Genomic DNA, 15,378 nt, shown 5'->3' with positions numbered 1-15,378 from the left:
GACACAGATATATCAACACGTCATCTGCAAACAGATTAATTTTATACTCTTACCCACCAATTGTAATTCCCTTAATATAAATTTCTTGCCTAATTGCTTGAGCCAAAGGTTCTATAACTAATGCAAATAAGGCTGGTGACAGCAGACAGCCCTGTCTAGTTGATCTGAACAAATTAAATACCGGCAAAATCTGCCCATTGTCACCACCTGAGCAGAAGGATTAGTATATAATGCTTTAACCCAACCAGTAAAGAGTGGTCCAAATTTAAATCTTTCTAACACCTAAAATAAAAAATTCCACTCCACACAGTCGAAAGCCTTTTCCATATCTAGCACAAGTATCATTGGTTGGTTGAATTGCTGTCTTGAAGCATTAATTATTGTCATCAATTTAGTAATGTTATCAGCTGAATACCTATTCTTGATAAATCCTGTTTGATCCACATGTACAAATTTTGGTAAGAAATTAGCCAGTCTGTTTGCTGATACCTTTGCTACGATCTTGTAATCGGCATTCAATAAAGATATTGGTCTATTTGAAGCTACTTTTAATGGGTCTCTATCTTTCTTTGGAATATCCTTGAAAACGACTCTGGAAATAAACCTGTATCAGTTGCTTGTTTAAGTACATTTGTATATACAGGAAGTAGCAAATCATGAAATTCTTTATAAAATTCCATTGTAAATCCGTCTTCTCCAGGCAATTTCCCGCTCAGCAGAGATTGTAATGCCTCCTTAAGTTCCAAATCAGTAAATGGACCATCCAATTCCCTAATATCCTCTTCATCTAATAAAGGTAAATTTAAATTAGCCAAAAAAGCACCTTCAGATGTATATAAATCCCAATAAATATCCTGTTGAAGAATCAAAATCCAAAATGTTGACAATTCCCCACAGATGTTTAACTCACGCAGCTTGCTTTTTTGGCAGGCATTGGTTTAGTTTAAGTGTGTTGCAGCTGTCATTTTTTAATTTACAGAAATCTTTCTATGATTACAAATTTGGACAATCATGACCAATAAACATCTTTGTAGCTATTTCTTTTAAAATCTTAACAGGCAAGTATCATTACACAAATGCAATTTTCAATACATATTGATATGCTTTAGCAAGGTAATTAATTCAGCTTTAAACTGGATACTTAAAAAAAAATTGGAAGGATTTTTAAAAAGTCAGTTTTGTATAAAAATGAGGCCCCATCCATTCTTACCTTGATTGTTGAGGCAGTCCCTCAAACTTATTTCCCATTCGACCCGACTGTGGGGGACCAGATTCTGTGCCTAAGAGAGAATTATATTTTAGTTTGAAGCAACATTGTACAGGAAAACTGATTGTAATTCATATTTTGTAACCCAATATCATTAAATGTTGAAACATGATAGATAAACATCATGTACATTAATCACTGATAATTTTAACAACCCAAATTAGAACTTGCATCAAATTAATAACTTATCTTCATGCATAGTTTCCAACAATTTTTATATTTTTAATATTTTATAAATGGGATTTTTGATGTCAAATCAGTAGCACTGATTTTGTAGAAATAACAGAGAGGTATTAAAAGGGTACAAATTAACTTCTAATGTTCACACATTCACCACTAAACATGGATGTTCAGAAGCTGTTGTCTGATTTTTCCATCTATGACAGAAGCTTTGCAGTACTGGTTCCATGCACATAGAATTGGTATTAAAATACACAATTGAGCTCAACCAAGCATTCCAAAGTAAGAGTTTGTCCATTCAGGTAAAAATGTATTTTAATGCTGTCATTAATTTTATACATTTTTTTTATTTTAATTTTAAAAGTGTGGAATCTCATTCATTTATATTATAACCATCATGAAAAGTTTAATAAAGACAGATCAACATCCATCCATCTCCTTCAGTTCTTAATTTGGTTTATGTACATTAATTAGCAAATGTAATTTATAGTTCTTGATTTAAATTCTGCAGTATCTTGGTAAGGATTTTTAATTCTGGTTGATTGCAGAGATCTTTGTTGTTTCACATTACAATTTCCCTGTGAAGGGACCATCTTGAAAATTATTTCCATTATCTGTCAGGTATCATTGAAACCATCACAAAATGTTTGTGGACACAGCACAAATCTCAGAAACCAATATCCCTTTGCTAGAAAATACCCATCTGTTATTAACAGATTTTTTTGGTTACAAAATTATAATTTCAAATTTTGCAAACCTAACTCCATTCAATTAGAAAACTGAAAAATAGATTGACCATGTTCTTCGAGAAAAAAGTATCTTCTAATATCTCCAAAATAGATATTGTAAACCAGGAAACAAAAAATATTACAGATGCTGAAAACTAGTGTCAGTAATAAGATTAAATGAAAGCATTCTTTATGCCAGGAGAAAATAATTACAGTACAACTCCGATTGTCTAAAATTGGATTCCCCGAAATCCTCATTTATCCAAAATTTTTTGGAGCCGAACTGACTCACATGTTCAAAAAAAATTCACCCAACATGTAATTAGAACGACAATTGTCCTCACTTCAGATAACTCCTTCCTCTCTTTCCATTTCTTCTTTACCTTCCCCTATTGACTTTTCTCTCCAACTCTCCTTCTTTAACTGCATGCCACTGTCTCCCAGCTGGAAGCAGTCAGAAGAATCCGTTCTCCAGGCATCATCAAGGATAGCGACCTCTTGGGTAGGAGCAGGACCTCGGGCTTCTGGGTAGGAGTGGAACCTCAGGCTCAGTGGTGTTCCCTCCCTCTTCTCCCCTTTCTTCCCTCTCTCCTCAACACAGTGGAGCTCTTGACGCTGATTTCTAATGGTCCCCTCGGCCTACTACCGCACACACACACCGGACTCCCCGGTGTGCGTGTGGTAAGCCTATGGGAGGATTCCGAGTTGGGACTTGGGGTTGGGAGTTCCAGTGACTGGGAAGACAGAAGTCTGCTGTCCAGCCAGTGAATGGTCCCGGGGATCAGTGGCAGCGGTACATATGTGTGATCAGTGGTTGGGACATGTCGGGGATCAGTGGCAGCCAGCTTTTTTTTGGTAAGAATTAAACATTATTTTAATGCTTAAAGGGCCTTCCCTTATTGGTTGTTGTTGTTTAAACATTGATACAAGTAATTTTCTGTTGCTACTGGGTTGTTTTTAAAAAATGATCAGTTCTCAGAAAAAAACGTTTACCAGACCATTTTGGATAATCGGAGTTGTTCTGTAATTAAATTGCGTATTATTCCATCATAAGATCTGGAACGTTTACCTTCCTAAGTATACCTACCAGTATGGGAGTGGATTTTCAGGTTAACACAGTAATTATGGTGTGAATTCTATTAAGGAAAATCAAGTACTTTCTATTTAAGATAATCTTCACCTATAAATTGTACATTTTTCATATTCTTTGCATATCTCAGTAACTTTTCTTCATTCTTATCCACACTGAAAATATAAGCTTGACATACTCTAATGTCATTGCTATTCTTTCTCAGTTTCTGCGCCACTGCATTTACACAAGGTTCCACGACAGTTCCATCCATTTATCACGATCCCCTTGGAGTTGGCATATGTTTTATCAGTCCATACACTTTCTTAACCTGATTACTCACACAATCTGTACATTTTTAAGTCCATATACCAATAAAGAAGAAGTTGAATTAGGACACAATCTGGTATGACCATGATTTTAAAATTCTTGCCCATTGCAAAGACCATCTGCCACCATGAAGAAATTTGGGCCGGGTGAATTTTTACATAGCAGATTGCATTCTCAACGGCCACTGACATGAAACTTTTGGAAGCCCAATAGGATGAGTTCAAACCTTCACAGATTTCCCAACATTAATTTGGGGAAAATTTCCCTTAAAGATAGCCCTGATTAACTTGGCCTAAATTCAGAACAGCCACTAATTTTAATAGGAAGAAACAACTGCAGGGGAAGTTCTCTCTCTCTCTCTCTCTCTCACAATTGAATTGATTTAAAGTTTACCCCACTGATTTTATTTCAATTTTTAAACTTTGTTTTTATAAAATGTGAACACATGGTTAATTTAACAGTTTGAGTGATTTTGAATGTCAGGGCTATTGATAATTAACAATCTCCCTGATGATTTTAACAGTTGTATTCCTGGTAAGGAGAATAATGATGCAGTTGGGTTTGTCTCCTCAAGATTGAGAAGGACTGATTTCACTCCATTTCTGAATTCGGTGGTCAACAAAGGAATTACAGGCTTTTCCATAGATAGGACAGGAGGTGCTGGACAAGACGAGCAGGTGGGGAACTTGGGAGATGATGTGTTTCTTCTGCCATTAATACTGGGTTTCTTTGTGCTCATGATGCATGGATTTCAAGATTTTCAGTACCATTTCAAATGTGCCTTTTTCACTTTGAGCCTTCATGGATAAGGGTTACTGTAATGGATCTATATTAATGTTAAGCTATATTTCTTATAAATATGTCTTAGGTTAGTTGAGGTTTGTTTACAGGGTTACACACACATCTCACAGTACATTTACATTATACTCATAGAAGAGAGTACATTCTCAGAGCCACAGTGTTTAATAAGATAGAGCTAATGGATCTGAAGTGGGTCTTAATCATTCAAGAACAATGGAGTGTTAGCTTTATTAAAAAACTGAAGTATCTAAGAATGGCTGAAGGAAGCTATCTGTTTTTAAACCAAACCACTTAAGTCTCTTGAACAGAGATGAGGTCAGAAGTTGTCATGGATATGGAGTGATTTTGAAAAATTTAAGAAGTTTAGTAGAAATAAGACTAATAGTCATGTGGTTTCCAAGAATTGGGACTGACCTCATTGATAATGTAACTGTCACATGACTCAGAGAAATATATTATCGAATTCAGCCATTTTTGGATCAGTTTCAGAAGTCAAATCTCTGTGACACACAGGAGTTGAAACCTTGTGGAAGACAAGGTTGAATTACAGTAATCAGAATAGGTGCTGTTATGTTTTACTTCTAAGAAAAGGGAGTCACAGAATAAGTAGATTTCAAAAGAGAAGCCTGCCTCTACCTGCTCTTTAAGATAGAGAGGGCAGTTTTGTTTGGAAAACAGATTCCAAAGTCCTCATTCAAAAGTAGAAGATTTGATCCTGGGAAGACAGGACTTGATTTCTCCTTTTCACAGGAGATTCATTGGTTGTTCAAAAGATGGTCACTTCTGCTTGAATATATCTCAAGGACAACTCATTGAAAGAATTGTGTTTAAAGAGGCCTGAAGATATGATGTTTAAAAGTGCTTTATAATTATTTCTGAACTGAAAATTTAAGACCTTCAAAGAAGATTTAAATTATGCTGCAGTTTTAAATATTGACTTTTCAGAGTGGGACTTTATTACACACACTCATTTACGTTTGCGCAAAGTGGGGTTAAATTTAGAGTTAAGTAAGAAATGTTATGTTATTAACAGTTTAATAAAAAAACTATTATTTCGAATTTACCATTGTCTGGTGAATTTTACAATGCTGTTAGTGATAACAAAGTCCCTTTAGTCCCAAACAAAATTAAAAGGGTTGTTAGTTTTTAAACAGTTACCAAAAGTCAGTGGGAATGTTGGATCTTTTCCAAGGATGTTCAGACAACATTCTTGAATTTTAGAACATTACAGCAAAGTACAAGCCCTTTAGCCAATGATGTTGTGCTGACATCTCTTCTCAACCACACACCCATAAGCCTTTTATATTAAAAAAAATTGCCTCTGATATCTCCCCTAAACTTTCCTCCACTCATGGTTGTCGTCTGGTACTTGCCATTGTCACCTTGGGAAAAAAGAACTGGCTGTCCATCCTACCTATGTATTTTTTAGTTGTCCAGCTGATAATCTTTTCTCATTACAGGCTAAGAAACAACTTTCTGCATAAAAGAGCCGACTGAGAGTAATCAAGGTCTTAATTTAGGTTGGGAACCTGTTTGTTTCCCTATTCTTTTAAAGGACTTGGAAGATTTTGCAGAGACAGCATTGATCGTACTTTTTCCAATGCTTTAAGATGCCTACTGTTGGTAGTCCAAGTCTCAGAAGCATATAGGAGGGTAGGGCACTGTATGGTATACAACATGTTTTATGCAGGGTTTGAAATTTTGATCTTAAAACACCTTTTTTTTGGTCAACCACAAGAATACTGAAGGAGATAGTGAATTTCATCAGTACATCTGATTTCACTAAGAGATGACTTCCCTAAGAGATGACTTCCACAGTATGGGAAATGATTCACGTTTTCTTTTTGGAGATCGTTATTGTACAGTTGGAGTAGGTGAGTAGAGTACCCTTGTTTTGCAGTTTTTTTTTGTGTAAAGCCTATCCTCTCAGAGAACAGTTATGGAGTTTTGCTCCAAATGTTGTCTGTTTGCTGCAATTCGACCTCTGCATTTGACATGATCTTGATTCAAGAGCACAGGTATTGGTGGTTAAGCAGTTCTTAATTTGTCCTAATTAGACTTGAAGAGGAGTTCCACTTTAATGGGAGGTTGCTTGGAAATAAGGTAGAGCCTTGCAACAAGATTGAAAATAATGCTCGGGATAAATTGGTTCTATTGTGGACAGTTGGTTAGGATTAGGTCTTGCATACCATCATGAAGCAAAGGTAAGATAGTTTAAATTTTTTGGCAGCTGAATTTGAGAGAGGTCTTGAGGAGCTTGGTGGCTTGCTTCTCTAATTTGCTCGTTTGTATGTTCATAGTTGATGGAGTCTAAGTCATGAGCATTGGAAAAAGTCATATATAGTGGTTGATGCTGCTCTTTGCCATCTCTTGGAAGTTGGTCTGAAGAAACTATCATACTTATAAAGCCTCCAGAATGCACACTTCATTTAAGTACAACACCATGCCTGTCTGCTTTTTGCTCATATCCTGATGAAGGGCTCAGGCCTGAAATGTTGGCTACCCTTGCTTTCTACAGATGCTCTCTGACCTGCCAAGTTTCTCCAGCACTTTTGTGTATTGCATCTATAGACTTTCCTGTTTAACTTCACATAAGAGAGAGCTCTTCAGCCATTGGAAGAGGGTGGTGATGTCTAGCTCATCTACAGATTTTTAATGTTCCTGGATCACATATAAATTTGTGCTACTACATTTGCATGACCTTTTCTCATTCTTTCTATTGAAATGAATTACTTCACACATCTGTCATTTACAGTGAGAATCACACATATATTTATTTTGTGAGCTGTGTGATTCTCAACACCTTCCAGGAAAAATAGGCTAACAAGTACCGCATTCCCCACCATGCATTAAAATTACAGTGCAGACCATCTTTATGATGAACTCCAGCTCTCTGAATCTTTCATGGTAGTATCTCTGAACCCCACAACTCCACTCATCTAGAACATCCATTCTCAATATAGACCAGTTGTCCCCCCCACCTCACCTCGGGGGTCCACAGGACATTTAAGGTGGGGGGGGGCTCGATGGACTGAAATCATAAAATATTTTAAATGTGTTTTTTGTGTAGTCAGTAGGAGAAAGGTACAGAAGAAACCAACTAAACGACTGCTTCACGGGAAAGGGGGCCCATAAACTTTGAAAAGAGTCCTCATGAGGTCATAGCCAAAATAAAGTTGAGAATAGATGATCTAGAAGAACAAGGAAGAAGACATATAGCAGCAGCACCACCTACAAGTTCTTCCCCAAAATAACTGGCATCTTAATTTGGAAATATATTGCAGTTGACCTGGATTGAAATTTTGGAACTCACTACAAGTACTTTGGGATTATTTGTCCACAAGGACCAGAGTGATTCGAAAGGCAACTACCCCTGCCAAGTGAAAGCAATTACGAAAGGGCAGCAAATAAATACTGCACTTGTCAGTGATATGCATTGGAAAAAGTCCTTCAGTTTTCTAAGAAGCATCACCCAATAAACTAAATACTCTCATGAGGATTTTCCAAAAGCAGACAAAATTCCTTTTGTTGATAAGCTTTGCTAAATCAAATGTTGTATTTTGCAGCTTTGCCAAATCAAATGTTGTATTTTCTAACTGTGACTGAAATTTTACCTAGCTGATCTATATAGTAACAATTAGATAGAGTTTATGCAAGGCATTTCCAGTGATTGTACTGCCTTGGTCAAGGGGTTTCTGACTGCTCAAATTGTTTTTAAAATACATTCCATAGGAAATAAAAACACACACAATGATCAAGGATGCTCCAGACAATGGTAAGGAATGAAGATGATAAGGAAATAAACATATCAATGAAAATTTACATTGAACTAGACAATAATCGATGAAATGATGCACACAAATACAGGTATTTGAATTTCTTAAAAATGACAGTGTATTTTCTGATGACTTGGTTTCCTTGCACTAATAATAGCAAATTATATTTAAATATTGAGATGTAATGATTGAAGAAGAATCAACTTTTTCCCTTTTCCCCTTTAATATCAATTTCAATCTTAATGAACATTAATACAGTTTTCTGCTTCCTACAATAACTTAATTAATTTAAAACAAGAAAAACTCACCCCAAGGAATCAGACCTTTATTCTGGGGGCCATGAGGTAGCGGGCTTGGTGGGTCAGATAAGGTTCGTTTGTGTCCAGGGGGTGGGGGTGGTGGCCTCTTCTTTGACAGAGTGGAACTGCCAGTTGTGATCTGGGGACCTAGAGGAAGGAGTGAAGGAGGGACTGGGCCATGCGGAGCTGGAGAAGCACAAAAACACAGCTGACTACTACACGATATGTTAAGAGCAGTTATGAATGCAAACAATATCGATGCAATGGAGGATCAAACAAACATAAAAATAATCTATCAGTGATTAAAACTAATGGGCAGAAAGTAAATATTCTTCAAAGCTGGAACTGTGATCACATAATTATATTTGTAAATTCATACCTACCACTTCAAGTATGACTGGTACAAAACTAGAATTTGAAAATTTGCACTAATGAGAATAAAAAGAAAAATATACATAAGAAATTAGCTTAAGAAAAAGTTAAAATAGGCTGCAAATATAAGAAAAATTCCCAAATATAATGATTTTCTTCCCCTCCTCCATCCTGTTCCCTCCTAACCCAACTCTTTTTTGACTAAACGGCAGCCCTGCTTAGTGATCTTGCCAGTTACACCCACAAAAAGATTAAAAGTTGCATTTCCACTGTGTATCATACAAATCTGAGTGATGTATTAAAAATGTGAGCCAACATTTTCACATCTGAATGGCAATTTTAGATTCAAGTCTCACTACAGGGTTTGACCATTTTATCTTTGGTGCTACTCCCTACAGCGTTACGATACAGGTTTTCTTTCTTCTTTGGCTTGGCTTCGCGGACGAAGATTTATGGAGGGGTAATGTCCACGTCAGCTGCAGGCTCGTTTGTGGCTGACAAGTCCAATGCGGGACAGGCAGGCACGGTTGCAGCGGGTGCAAGGGAAAATTGGTTGGTTGGGGTTGGGTGTTGGGTTTTTCCTCTTTTGTCAGTGAGGTGGGCTCTGCGGTCTTCTTCAAAGGAAGTTGCAGCCCGCCGAACTGTGAGGTGCCAAGATGCACGGTTGGAGGCGATATCAGCCCACTGGCGGTGGTCAATGTGGCAGGCACTAAGAGATTTCTTTAGGCAGTCCTTGTACCTCTTCTTTGGTGCATCTCCATCTTGGTGGCCAGTGGAGAGCTTGCCATAGAATACGATCTTGGGAAGGCAATGGTCCTCCATTCTGGAGAAGTGACCTACCCAGCGCAGTTTGATCTTCAGCGTGGATTCGATGCTGTCGCCCTCTGCCATCTCGAGTAGTTCGATGTTGGAGATGAATTCGCTCCAATGAATGTTGAGGATGGAGCGGAGACAATGCTGGTGGAAGTGTTCTAGGAGCCATAGGTGATGCCGGTAGAGGACGTTCTAGGAGCCGTAGGTGATGCCGGTAGAGGACCCATGATTCGGAGCCGAACAGGAGTGTGGGTATGACAACGGCTCTGTATACGCTAATCTTTGTGAGGTTTTTCAGTTGGTTGTTTTTCCAGACTCTTTTGTGTAGTTTTCCAAAGGCGCTATTTGCTTTGGCGAGTCTGTTGTCTATCTCGTTGTCGATCCTTGCATCCGATGAAATGGTTACAAGAAATGCACAAAATGTTTGCTTTTTTAATGTAGTTAAATATCCTTGGAAAACCAGAAGAGATTCTTCAGCAAACCAGGAAATAACATTCCACATACAGTATTCCCACCATCCAAAACAGACAAGGAATTTATCTTCGAATGTACAATGCTTCGACCTGAGCACAATAAGCAACTGCTGTAGCTGCATATTAAGTCACTTGTTGTCTGTGAAGTGAATTGGTATACAGAGTCTGCTGAGATTGATCATTTAGTGTAAAATCCTTTCTGCTATGTCAAAATTGTGATGGAATATTTGTGGGTGTATTTGGGAGATAAATTGGTAAAATTAGAGTAGGTTACATACATACACACACTTTAAAACAGATCTCTTTTGAAATGTTGAAGATTCATATTCAGTGAATTTACAGAAACTATGGAAAATGCTATGCACATTTCACAAGTAGGTGTTAATTGAAATTATGTCATCAAATGAATCGACTGGAGGCACTCTGGCTGTTTGCAAGTATCGACAAAGTGCTCACAGAAAGGTCACTACTGGGTTCTTGTTTATCTAAGACAACAGATGGGAGCAAAAGGCAAATTCCTATTGTTTGCTGGAGAAGGTGGGGGCTTTTGTGGCAAGTGAGAGAATCACATAGGCTTTCTAGCAGTTGGAAGATGAAGAGAGAAAGAGACTGAACAGTCACAGCTGAAGCAAGCAGGAAGCTTGTTGGTATTTAAAGCGAAAGCTCCAGAGTGGCAGATGGCTATATGTCTGATGTTTCTCTTAGAATAAGTGGAACAGATAGGAACTCTGTGCTAGCCAGAAAGAAAGAAGTTATCATCTGGAGAATCCTGATGGGGCAAGTTTCATCAACAAATCTCTCTGCAAACCCTACGAGAACCTTCCTAAGCTGTAAACATTTACCAAAGCCTGGTGAACTTTATACATGTTAAATTCTGTGCACAGTATAAGAATTACCTGCAACCAGTGAACTTGGAAGAATGAGAAGTGAGATTGAACTGTGAACCAAAGAACTTTTCTTAAATTTACACGCACATCATACACGTGTGCTTAATATTAGAAGGGGGTTAATATGGGTTAGTTAAGTTAATAGAGATAAGTTAAAGTTTGATTCTGTTTTCATGTTTAAAGATAATTAAAAACAACTTTTGTTTAAGTAACCATTTGTCATGGTGAATATCTATTGTTGCTGGGCTTTGGGGTCCATTGGGCTCGAAACAGCATAATCACTTTTGGTAGGTTTCTCCAAAGAAATTGCAAAATGAATGAGGTTCCTTTTTGATCTACCCGAATAACAGCTCCATCACACAATCAACTAAAAGAATTTCTTAAAACAGCAATTCACTTTTCTCCCATATAAACACCTTGGTGGAAGCATTTAAAATTATTTTCCCCAATTAGGATCAAAAAGGTAAAAAATTCAGAAATATTCAGAAAGGTAAAAAAAATTGCATATATATATAGCACCTTTCCTATCCATTTCTGAAAGCCAATTAAGTTCCTTTGAAGTGTTTGTGGCTAATCCTGTAATTCAATAAAAAGGTAAATTCTCCTCAACTGCTGATAATAAACATAGATCAAAGTGACATTGGGTAAACAGCTTGATAGTAATTTTAATTTCCAGGGTACCATGGGTAACGGCCCAGCTCGCGTTTGAAGTTGGAATCTTTCATGGCAACTTTACAGATGTGGAATCTCAATTAAAAAAACAGAACTAAACAATAATACCTCAAAAAGCTCAGACTAGATTTATTTGCTCAAGTCCTAGGAGTGGAATTCAGACGCACAAACTGCTATTCTCAAGTACAAATAGTATTAATAGAGCCGGGCTAAAACCTCAGGCTGAACAGTGTGAATTTAAATGATGGTGACTGCCCTTCATTCTCACAGTAATCTTTTCATGGCATTTTAGCCGCATAGCAACCAAGCCAATGCTCCTTCTAATTGAAATTGCACTGGCATTGGGAGAGACTATTGATCATTTTCTCAGCAGTATGGTGAAATAAATAAGGAGAATTTTGAACAGAGATCTTTAAAGGCATGCTTCAGGATATGCAGAAGTACCGTCAGTCTACTTTCAGCTCTGAAATGTCATGTTGAAGGGATATTGTATGTTCTGAAAGACCATTATCTTCAGCAACCAAATCTTCCGACTCTCAATATTCCCTCTGAGCTTAGGATACAACCACCTGATGATTTTTTTCTGGAAAGCTTCATCTGGTGCCTCACTTTGGTACACATTTTTAATTGACCCTTCTGTCAAAGTGATCTTCAAAATACAAGCTAAGGCAACATACTTCAGAAAGCTTCTGGGCATCATGCATGCAAGGTGGCCAAGAGAACAAAGTTTCTTCACTTCAATTACAGTTTAAATCTGTCACTTCTGGCAGTTGCTTTTAAATTTTAATAGAAAAGTTGTAATTTTATGCCCATTTAACATGGGATTTCAAACTTTGACTAAGCAGCAATAAGACATGTTTAGCTTTCTAAGAAATAACCTCAATAATAATTAACATTTTATTATTTTTTCATGTTAATGATCCATTTTGAAGGGTTTTTGAATGCATCCACCAACGAGTGCTTCAAGTGTTTGTGTCAAACAGCAAGAGAAAGAATTGTAATCAAATTTTAACAGGATAAATATAACATAGCCAATGTTCAAAATGGTGGAGACGGAGCCATAATTCAAAGAGACCCTGCCTCAATTGTATTAATTAGGAATATTTATGTTGCAATTATAAGTTAAATAAGCAATAATTCATAAATCATTTAAGAGAAAATATTTCTTTCATAAAGACACCAACCTTTACTGGGATTCCTTGGAGGCAAAGGAGGGGCATCAATGGCCGGTGATGTTGGAGAATCAGTGCTACTGCCGTATATTTGATTACTAAATGCTCCATATGACAGTCGCTGCTTTTCTCGTGCTATTCCAAGACCTGGAATCATTAATTTATCTTGTGTGGAGAGACTGGAAGAATGGCAGAAACTCTGAGGTCTTGGAGAACGTTCTTTCTTTATTGGGCTTGTCTAATGAGAGAAAAATAGAGTTAAATTCAACCTAGGATTAATCAGAGTCATGCAGCATAGAAAATGGCCCACCATATTCATGCTAACCATCACAATGGCAAATTGTCATTTTTGTCCAAATTATTTACATATAATCACAAACAACAATAGCCCCAGCACTGATCCCTTCAGAACATCATTGGTCACAGATCTCCAGTCAGAGAAAAACCCCTCCATTTCTACCCTGTCTTTTATGACCAGGCCAATTTTGAATCTAGTTTACGGTGATTGTGGAACCCATGTGTTTTCATCTTCTGGATCCACTTACTACGTCAAATGTTGTCCATATAGACAACATTCACTGCCCTACCTACAGCAATCACCTTTGACACTTTCCAAAACTCTCAATCAAGTTTGTAAGGTATGACCTGCCAAGCAGAGCCTTATTGACTTTCCCTGTTCCTCATGTAAATCCTGTCCTTAAGAATCCTCACTAGTAGCTTTGCTACCACTGACTTCACCAGCCTATAATTTGCTGAATTATCTCCAATGCTCTTCTTAAACAAAGGGACAACACTGTTACTCTCCAGGCCTCTGGGACCTCTGTTGAAACTAGAGAGGATTCAAAGATCTGTCAAGGATCCCGCAATCTCATCTCTTAATAACCTGGAATACATCTCATCAGGTCCTGGGAATTTATCCATTTTAATGTTCTGCAATAGACCCTACATGGCCACAAATATTAGCGAACTACACATCGATTTCACTATACCCCCTTCTCCATTGCCTTGGTGAATACCAAGGCAAAGTACATATAGTACCATGCCCATTTCATCTGACATCATGCACAATTAATCTCCCTTGTCCTTGAGTGGTCCTAGTCTCTCCATGGCTACCTTCTTGTTCTCAATTTATTTCTGGTATCTTCAGATTTTTCATAATCCTACATACAAAAAAAATTACCTGCCCCTTTTCCCCCTCCTAATTCACTGTTGAGTTCTTCCCTAATTTCTTTATATCCATTAAGAGGCCCATGTGAATTAAGGTTCTTAAACCTCCACACAATTCTTTTTTTCTTTTCACTGAATCTTGCCATGCTCTTCTTCCTTCCTCACTAAAATAAGACAGTTCTGAATTCTGATTAGTGGTCTTTAAACTACCCTTACATGGGATGTGAATTTAACCAATAACAGCTGCTTCCAACTCCCGCCTAATAAAATTATGATTTGTCTTCTCTTAATTTAATAATTTCCCCATGAGGTCCAGTCTAATCCATAAATATTTTAAAACTTAATGAGGTGGAATTACTTTTTTCACAATGCTCTCCAACTGGCCAGGCTCATTTCCCAATACAAGGTCTAGTATAGCCACTTCCTTGTTGGATTGTTGGCATATTGTTTCAAGAAATCCTAGTGGATGTGCACAAGTTCTGCCCAATATAAGCTCCTTGTCCTAACATCATCAGCTGCCTCATTAGCCTCGTCTACCCTTAAGAAAAACAAACCCATCTTATCAGTCTCTCCTCATAACTCAAAAGCTCCATTCCAGGCAACATCCTGGCAAATATATTTTGCGCGTCCTTCAGTACAATCATGTCCCCCAAAATGTGCAATCACAACTGCCCACAATGCTCAAATTTGAATTCATATTTTTTCTCGAGCTGTACTATAAACTCCCTACTCATACTGGCCCAGCTGAAGGCCAATATTCTACTTGCCTCCTTCCCAATTTCACCCTGAAGTTCCAACAAACCCTGGACTTATTAATCCTTTGTGTCCTATCATTCATTGTCACTCTTTTCAAGTCAAGTTTATTGTTATCTGATTGAACAAGTACAACCTAATGAAACAGTTCTCCAAACCTTAGTGCAAAACATGTTGGCAAGTTCATGTTCTTTATTTATATAGCACATTGACCAAAGTGCTGTAGAAACCAAGGCAATCGATTGAAACTAGTACAACTATTTACAGAACCAAGGATTAAGGCGTTATAAACAGACCACAATTGCAGTAAATAGTGCAGTGCTGTTGGAGTTTAGGAACATACAAAGGGTTTCAGACATTAAATACTAACAACAGAAGGTATGTTTTTAACCTGGATTTAAAGAAGTGGAGGGAGGGGACTAGTGTAATTAATAGACAGGGCAATGCTGTTCCATAGTCTGGGGCTCGCAACTGCGTTGTGTGCGCTTAGTGGGTAAAACAGCCAGGCGTCCTGCAATAGCTGACCTGAGCTGCTTGGGATCGGAGTAGGGCATAAACAGATGAGAGATATTTGGGGGTGGAGGTGGGCAAGGTCGTTGAGGGCCTTATTTGTAAATAG

The 15,378-nt window shown here is 37.6% G+C and overlaps 1 protein-coding gene across 16 annotated transcripts in view; it reads right to left on the bottom strand.

Moving 5' to 3' along the window:
• Positions 1 to 15,378, bottom strand: part of LOC138755133 (arf-GAP with SH3 domain, ANK repeat and PH domain-containing protein 1-like) — a 479,430-nt gene that overhangs the window by 26,017 nt on the left and 438,035 nt on the right. For 15 of the 16 annotated variants that reach the window (XM_069920508.1, XM_069920497.1, XM_069920511.1 and 12 more), the window contains 3 exons: positions 12,852 to 13,077; positions 8,460 to 8,636; positions 1,211 to 1,280 (listed from right to left, as the gene is read on the bottom strand). In XM_069920508.1, the coding sequence (XP_069776609.1) occupies positions 1,211 to 1,280; positions 8,460 to 8,636; positions 12,852 to 13,077 (473 nt within the window). The remainder of the gene's footprint in view (positions 1 to 1,210; positions 1,281 to 8,459; positions 8,637 to 12,851; positions 13,078 to 15,378) is intronic. The other variant, XM_069920512.1, reaches the window with a different exon arrangement.

Source organism: Narcine bancroftii, chromosome 2 (assembly GCF_036971445.1).
Source record: "Narcine bancroftii isolate sNarBan1 chromosome 2, sNarBan1.hap1, whole genome shotgun sequence".
Taxonomy (NCBI): domain Eukaryota; kingdom Metazoa; phylum Chordata; class Chondrichthyes; order Torpediniformes; family Narcinidae; genus Narcine; species Narcine bancroftii.
The sequence above is the reverse complement of the archived record's forward strand: the minus strand, read 5'-3'. Positions and strand labels throughout refer to the sequence as shown.